The sequence below is a fragment of the Betta splendens genome, chromosome 2 (assembly GCF_900634795.4).
Source record: "Betta splendens chromosome 2, fBetSpl5.4, whole genome shotgun sequence".
Taxonomy (NCBI): Eukaryota; Metazoa; Chordata; class Actinopteri; order Anabantiformes; family Osphronemidae; genus Betta; species Betta splendens.
The window spans coordinates 19339697-19347945 of record NC_040882.2 but is presented as its reverse complement, the minus strand read 5'-3'; the positions used below and the strand labels follow the sequence as shown (position 1 = coordinate 19347945).

Sequence of the window (8249 nt, the reverse complement as noted above, 5' to 3'; positions counted from 1 at the left end):
TCGACTTCAGGCTTCTCTCCAGTATTTTCGTCCACCGATCCAAAGTCAGATCTGGGCAGAGCTATGCGTACTGTTTGACGTGTTTGAGTCCGCATCACTGATCTAGGATCATAGGGGATGGAGTCAACTTAAATATTCAGTTCGATCATTTAACATTTAGATTTAACATTTAACGTTTAGATTTAACATTTAACATTTAGACTTAACATTTAACATTTACATTTAACATTTATATTTAACATTTACATTTATATTTAACATTTACGTTTAGACTTTTGCACATTCAACTAAATGTGAGAAAACATGTTGTGTCATTTAGTTAAATGTGAGAAAACTAGTTATTGGTGCTCTTTTTACATTTGGCACCCCATACTGATAAAGAAGGTAACGTATCATCTGAAACACTTCCTAACAACTGTCATGATCGTGTGTGTGTGAAATCTGGTGTTTTATTGTGTTTTTCAAATCCTGTTAGTTTTCTTGATTTATAATTTTTCCTTCGTAGATGTCACATGTCCCCCCCTTGACTTCATCAGCAGCTCTCTTTACTCAGACTGTCTTTGTATATTCCTGTGATTTGTCTTGTTATTGTGGGACCTGCCTTTGTCTCTGCTTGGTGTTTCACCCAGGGTTCTGCTCTCTTTCTGGTTACAGATCTGTCTTTGCCTTTGGCTCTTTGGAAACATACAGTACACGTACAGACATGGTCCGTGCATGAAGTGCAATTCATTATTCATGTGTAAAATGAAAATTAAATAACGTCTTTTTATGCTGTGTTTCGTTTCCGTAAATCTGTAAAACACATTTGCGATATACTGATTTACTCATTCTCCTTTTCTCCACTTTCAAAACGAAATAAGAAAAAGGGAAACCGGGGGCGGGGCCAGTCGCCGGACTTTCAAAATAAAACGCCCAAGAGCATTTGAAGCAACATCGGCAAATATTTGTAACTCTTGTAGGATTGCGGTCGTGTTTTGACACACACTGAGACCCACATTGTTAAGATTAATCAACGTAACAATTATTTATTTAGCCCGTCTCAGTGCTGACAACTGTCGATTACATTATGATACATGGCGTTTGCTAAAGGAATGACAGGTCAGTCAGCTCGCCACCGTCGGGTCACTTACACAATCACCTGCCAACAGAGCTAAGTTTTCGGGGCATCCTGCTTCATTAGTGCAGCGATATCACGACCTTGTCGACACCTGATGAGGAAGAATTTAGCGCGTCTGCGGTGTTCTGGTGATTTTCAGTTTTTGATGAGACTGAAATCGCGTCCTCCTGCTTGGTCGGTTGATGCTCTTATGCCCAGGAAGATGCTCTAATGTTGTGCCGATCTTTGCAAGTATTCTAAACAGTGATTTATTACAGTTTATTGTGGCTGTTTAGACATGCTCCATCATTGGACTTCCTGTCTCAGAGCCTGCTTTACCTGCGGGAGAACAACAGCCGCTCAACCTGCCTCACAATAACTGAACTCATTGTGAGCCATGACTGCCCTAATGTGCATCGCATCATCTTTGTGAGACACTCTGACCTGCAGTGTGGGAGCCCCACAGGGGACTGTCCTGGCCCCCTTCCTCTTCACCCTCTACACTGCAGACTTCAGACACAACTCATCTGGCTGTGTTCTGCAGAAGTTCTCAGATGACTCTGCAATTGTTGGACCTATCACTGACGATGATGACGCAGAGTACAAAGAACTGACAAAGAACTTTGTGGACTGGTGTCAGCAGAACCACCTTCTAATCAATGCAGGGAAGACCAAGGAGATGGTGTTGGACTTCCACAGATAACAGTCTACACCCCGTCCTCCAGTGAACATTCAGGGAATGAACATCCAGAGAGATTGGACTGTACCTGGGTGTTCACCTTAACAACAAACTAGACTGGACTAACAACACAGAGGCACTGTACAGGAAGGGTCAGAGCAGACTCTACCTACTAAGAAGGCTGAGGCCGTTTGGAGTGAAGGGGACACTCCTGAGGACTTTCTATGACTCTGTGGTGTCATCAGCCGTCCTGTACAGTGTGGTCTGCTGGAGCAGCAGCATCACAGAGAGGGGAGGAAGAAGCTGGATAAGGTCATTAGGAAATCCAGCTCCGTCCTGGGCTGCACTCTGGAGTCAGTGAGGGAGGTGGGAGACAGAAGAGTTCTGGCAAAATTCACATCCATGCTGGACCATGAGTCCCACCCACTGCAGGACACACTGTCAGCCCTGGAGAGCAGTTTCAGTGACAGACTGATCCACCCTCGCTGTGGGAACGAGAGATTCCACAGGGCTTTCTTTCTTGCTGCTGTCAGATTTTATAACGAACAATTATAACATGGTGCACATTTCTACCACACTGCCACACACACGCTACATCTCCAGAGCAATTGCACCAGTCGCTTTAATATCTCGCTCACTTTGTTTGCTGCAGTCACCTTACCTCATTGTTATATGTACATGATGTAACCTGTGGAGGTCTAAGTTCTAATTTCTTATAATTATTATTGTGTTATTTCTTCTGTATATATGTCTATATGTCTCTGTGCAACATGGTAATTTCCCCATTGCAGGACAATAAAGGTATTCTATCCATCTATTTACCTTGCATTGAACATCTTACGTGCATGTTCTTATGATGATAAAGCAGCAGTCCTTTTTTTTCACAACACATTTGTAGTCAGAACTGCCCATATGTTTTTTTAGCCAATGTTTATTTACCAAGTTTAAATCTGCCAACTCACAAAATCTTCAACATCTTCAAGGCTGAACTTTATAGAACATGTAAAATGTAATATTATCTATCAGCATAGAAACATATAAAACAATGGCTTAACTATTTGAAAACAGGTTGCTAATAAAGCTACAGTTGCTACTGTTTTCCTCAGATCAGGATGACAGATGAATCAGAAACAACAGTGCATCCTGGAACACTGTCTGTCAGCAGCAAGAAGGAAAGACCTGTGGAATCTCTCGTTCCCACAGTGAGGGTGGATCAGTTTGTCACTGAATCTGCTCTCCAGGGCAGACAGTGTGTCCTGCAGTGGGTGGGACTCATGGTCCAGCATGGATGTGAATTTTGCCAGAACTCTTCTGTCTCCCACCTCCCTCACTGACTCCAGAGTGCAGCCCAGGACGGAGCTGGACTTCCTAATGACCTTATCCAGCTTCTTCCTCCCCTCTCTGTGATGCTGCTGCTCCAGCAGACCACACTGTACAGGACGGCTGATGACGCCACAGAGTCATAGAAAGTCCTCAGGAGTGTCCCCTTCAGTCCAAACGACCTCAGCCTTCTTAGTAGGTAGAGTCTGCTCTGACCCTTCCTGTACAGTGCGTCTGTGTTTTTCGTCCAGTCTAGTTTGTTGTTAAGGTGAACACCCAGGTACAGTCCAATCTCTCTGGATGTTCATTCCCTGAATGTTCACTGGAGGACGAGGTGTAGACTGACATCTGTGGAAGTCCACCACCATCTCCTTGGTCTTCCCTGCATTGGTTAGAAGGTGGTTCTGCTGACACGCAGTCCTGGACCCTCACAAACTAGGCATGATTTGTGAGGTAGTCTAGTATCCACTGTCAGGTAACTGTCCACGCCACCTGACTCCAATTTGTCCCTTAAGAGAGCCGGCTGTATAGTATTAAAGGCACTGGAGAAGTCAAAGAACAGGTAGGTGGTGGAAAATAAAAAGATCCTCTGCAGTCACTCATCTGCTCTGTAGTGATGTAGTGATCGTGATATTGCTGCATTCATAATGAAGCAGGATGCCCCGAAAACTTAGCTTTGTTGGCAGGTGATTTTGTAAGTGACCCGACGGTGGCGAGCTGACTGACCTGTCATTCCTTCAGCAAACGCAATGTGTCGTAACGTAATCGACAGTTGTTAGCACTTGGTTAAATAGCTTGGTTAAATAAATGATTTTGATAAATGATTGTTACGTTGATTAATCTTAACAATGTGGGTCTCAGTGTGTGTCAAAACACAACCGCAATCCTTCAAGAGTTACAAATATTTGCCGATGTTGCGCTTCAAATGCTCGTGGGCGTTTTATTGTGAAAGTCCGGCGACTGGCCCCGCCCCCGGTTTCCCTTTTTCTTATTTCGTTTTGAAAGTGGAGAAAAGGAGAATGAGTAAATCAGTATATCGCAAATGTGTTTTACCGATTTACGGAAACGAAACACAGCATAAAAAGTCGTTATTCAATTTTCGTTTTACACATGAATAATGAGTTGCACTTCATGCACGGACCAGACATACAGTATAACACAATAAAGTATATATCCAAAGTTTACTATATTTGTGTATGCACGTAAAAGTTATATGCCTACCTTACCAAGGAATAAAAATTGCATCCACCTCAAATAAAAAAATAAATAAATCCATGTTTGGGCAACTCTGTACAAAACGAATTCATGACAGTCAAGAGGGGACAAAAAACATTATGTTTATTACTTTGAATTTATTGTTACTTTAGAAGAGGAGGCCGCCAACAGGTGGCAGCACATCAGCAGTTTTCAGCTTTAGCTGAGCTTTAAATACAGATGCCAATACAAATCTGAAGAAAGGATAATTGTCATACATTCTGCACCCTGGATCCTGATCATTGCACTTTGTATATAGGCCTGTACTCACCTCCAGTTCTTTGCCAGATTGTTATGTGTTACATGCCAATGCTCCAGCACTGTACATTTGAACCATGTACTGAACTGTGTTTTTGTCTCGACCCTGTCTTTCCTGCTTCCTGTTTTTCTTGTACGTAGTCACTGCTTTGCTGTTTTGACCACTGCCTGAAACTGACTACCGATTATCTGATCCCTGCTGTGCTGTTGGCTCTCTCTTCCTGTGTATCCACCTCTGCATGTCTGACTAACCAAAGAGCGTTAGAGCTTCAGTATAAACCTCATCCCTGAGCTGTGTATTTGGGTCCTATATACTGTGTTAGTTCAGTTACTTGATAATAATGAACTTTATTTTTCCCACAGTAGGGAAATTCAATTAATATTATTATGATGTACAGTATGATGAGCTGTTGTGATGCACTGACTGACAGATTTTCGTAGTGGTTTCAGTAGTTCAGCAGCCCTGAGGAAACCATACATACATACTGTACTGTACATACATACATACATACATACATACATCATTTTTATTTTAGATTTATATACAGAATCTTAAAGTAGTTTTATGTTTTTTAACATTTGGTACTTGAGTACAATTATGAACACATATATAAAACACCATTACAGCATCTTAAATAGATATTATCAGGATCCTGGGGAAATTTCTGGAGACGGCTGTGGATGTGGGGGATGGGTTGTTGAGGTGGCCTTTGATTAGGGGTCCTCTGAGCTGTGGTTGGGGGGGAGAGCCTTCTCACCTTCGTGCTAAACATTTATTGTTTTTTATAGTGGTCTTTGTCACTACGCTTGAAAGCAGGTTCTTCAAACTCCTACGTTTTGCCATACTGTAAAGAAATTATGCTTTTAAAGTAATGCCTGATTGAAAACAGTGTGACTTACCACAAATTCACTGGTGTGTGTGTAGGTGTTATTTCTTAGTACAGATGAAATTAAATGTGTCATTATCAGGTCTTTTGAACCACTTATTGTTTCCTGTGTTTATGGCTGCAGACATGTCACAGTCATCACTCGTTACATTTGAGGCCCAGTTCTGATAGTCGACCACCTCATCACTGACCCAGAACCAGAAACCCAGAGTGCAGGTGTATCTCAGTCCCAGCCACACAAAGTCAGTTGAGGCCTTCTTGAGTCTTGCTTCAACCCATTTCTGTTGGTGCTCATGAGTGATTGAGGCCAAGTCATGGTGTTTCTCTCTGCAGTGATTCAAGGCCTCCACCCAGGTCAGACTTTTGTTTATCAGGATCAGTTTATCTGTCAGAAACACACACTGAAAGTTTAAATACATTTCTTAAAATTCATAATAAAAGAAAACCCTTTTTTCCTTGTTCAGCTAGATACTGTGATTCCTAAGAACTATGATTTTAATAATTAAGTTGAAAACGTAAAAAAATGTAAAGGCATCAATGATAAAATGTGCTACAGTATATATTCCTTCAACTTCTTCAGATTCTCCTAGAACGCTAGAATTTCATCAAACTCACCTCCATAGCAGTAGAAGGGTTTTTGTTTATCACAATAGTCGTAGCTCCATGTTCCTGCTGTGTTTAACACAGTAGCACATGTCTTGTCACTTTGTCCATCAACCAAATCTCCAAGACTTTCCCAGTTTCTGAAGGAGGAGTTACTCCCATCTGACCACCTCCAGGTGTCTCTGAACAGACCGATCCACATTTTTGACTCATACACCACAGTGTGATTCAACTGGTCCAGTCCACTGACCAGGTCTGTGTAATGATGTCTGCAGTGATTCTGAGCCTGAGGCCAAGTCATTTTTGTATCAATATAATGAAATGTGGTGTTTGATTGTTGTGTTTCTGACAGAAAACAAAGTAAATTTGTTTTCACAGTTATTAGTAATAGTAAAATGATAAATTAAAGGCACCTGTAACATTTGATTAAGTGTAGTTTGACCAAATTTATGGCGGAACTGTCTTTCTCTAATTCCCTAAAAATATATTGAAATTTAAAGCAATTGTAAAACAGGAGCATGTAGACACATAGTAACACCATTAAAGATATTTCTTACCACTGTAGCAAATGAATGGATGATCATCTTTACAAGGATAATCCTGCCATTGTTTACTGTCCATCAGAGCACAGTTCTCGGGTGGATTCCCTCCTCCATCATTGGGTTCTCCACTCTGCCATCTAGTATCACTGTCATTAAACTCCAGTCCTGGCAGAGACCAGTACCACGTCCTGTTCTCTCTTCCTTTGTAGCTGTGCAGACCAATCCAGGCTTCATCCTGATTCTGTGTAGAGCTACAGAGTCTCCTCATGTCTGTCATGTCAGACACTGTGGCCAGGTCTGTATATGTCTCTCTACAGTACGTCTGAGCTTCATACCAGGTCTTGTTCTCTCTAATAAAGTGGTACTGATACAGGGAACATGTGGAAAAGGAGCACTGACCTGAGAACAGAGAAAACACTGCAGCAGATTAAAACCAGTCTCACATAAATCACACTGACCTAAACTTAGACCTTTCTGCTAATTGAACCTGGTGCTGTTCACTAACTTCATTATTCTGCTATGTTCTGAGGACTATTCAGATAATTCAAATTCATCTGCATTGTGTTTAACATTTAATTTTCCTTTATAGACATGGAGCACACGTGGGCAAACGTTAAAAACATGTTATATTTATTACTAGTAAAGCTGTTTCTTTTATAGTGATGCAATAACATGGTAGATTCTTTTTTTATTCTTATTACAGTGTTAAGAATGCCTTTTTGTTGGTTTTGTTTTATGTGGTTTCTTGCAGCATCAGCATCATCTACTCTAGATGTGATCAGATGATCCACTTACCCATCAGAACCACTAGAACCAGAGTCCACTGCATCTTTTCTTTGAAAAAAAAAAGTATTTGTTCACAACATGAATTCAAACAGTATTTAAGAAATTGTTTAGTTGCCAAACAGACAGATTCAACTCACTGATGTTTCTCCTTGTTCTGCTCACATAGACTGAACATAATGAAACACTGTTGACTCTTTAATACCGTACATATAGGCAGCTGTTTCTGTTTAGCTTCCTGTATGTCAGTATTTGAATATTACAGTTTCTGATGTTTATCACACTTCTATAGTGGGACCTGCGTCTCACTTTTTCCTCTTTGGAAATTCCAGTAACATCAACCTTCTCACTTCCTCCTACTTACACTAATAGTCGTTTGTTTATTTCTGTCGTGACCACACTTGATGTGAGCTGAATATTATGTTGTAAAAGCAGGAGGTTGTTTGCACAGCACAGCCATGGTACAGTAGCTCTTGCTTTTTTTTTCTTAGTTATTGTGTTAAGTTGTGTAAAGGTTTTCAATTCTATTTTTTTCCTCTATGAAAGAACCTTAGTTTTTATTTTGAAAATGAACATCTCAACAAATGCCCCATCAGCCCTGACATGTTACAGTTTAATTGGGATTACGTAAAAATGCCTTAGCTCTTTTCTCTTGTTCTGTTTGGTGTTTGATAAATATCACTTCACCTTGTCTCACAATTACAGAGTGTGAGACCTGTCATTACACAACTCTCCTAATCACCAGTTTACACTAAACATAAGCATGTTTGTCAGTTACTCTTTCACTATTTGTATTTGGTCGCATGGTTGTGTTTCAGTGAAAGTCA

The 8249-nt window shown here is 40.8% G+C and overlaps 1 protein-coding gene across 1 annotated transcript; it reads right to left on the bottom strand.

The window, feature by feature from the left end:
• Nucleotides 1-3977: 3977 nt before the first annotated feature.
• On the bottom strand, nucleotides 3978-7791 carry LOC114867174 (macrophage mannose receptor 1-like). Its single transcript, XM_055506957.1, has 5 exons — nucleotides 7563-7791; nucleotides 7435-7473; nucleotides 6655-7038; nucleotides 6110-6442; nucleotides 3978-5879 (listed from the first exon to the last, which is right to left on the bottom strand). The coding sequence occupies exons 2-5, from the start codon at nucleotides 7466-7468 to the stop codon at nucleotides 5536-5538; spliced, it is 1095 nt and encodes a 364-aa protein (XP_055362932.1). The 5' UTR covers nucleotides 7469-7473; nucleotides 7563-7791; the 3' UTR covers nucleotides 3978-5535.
• Between the last annotated feature and the right edge of the window lie 458 nt (nucleotides 7792-8249).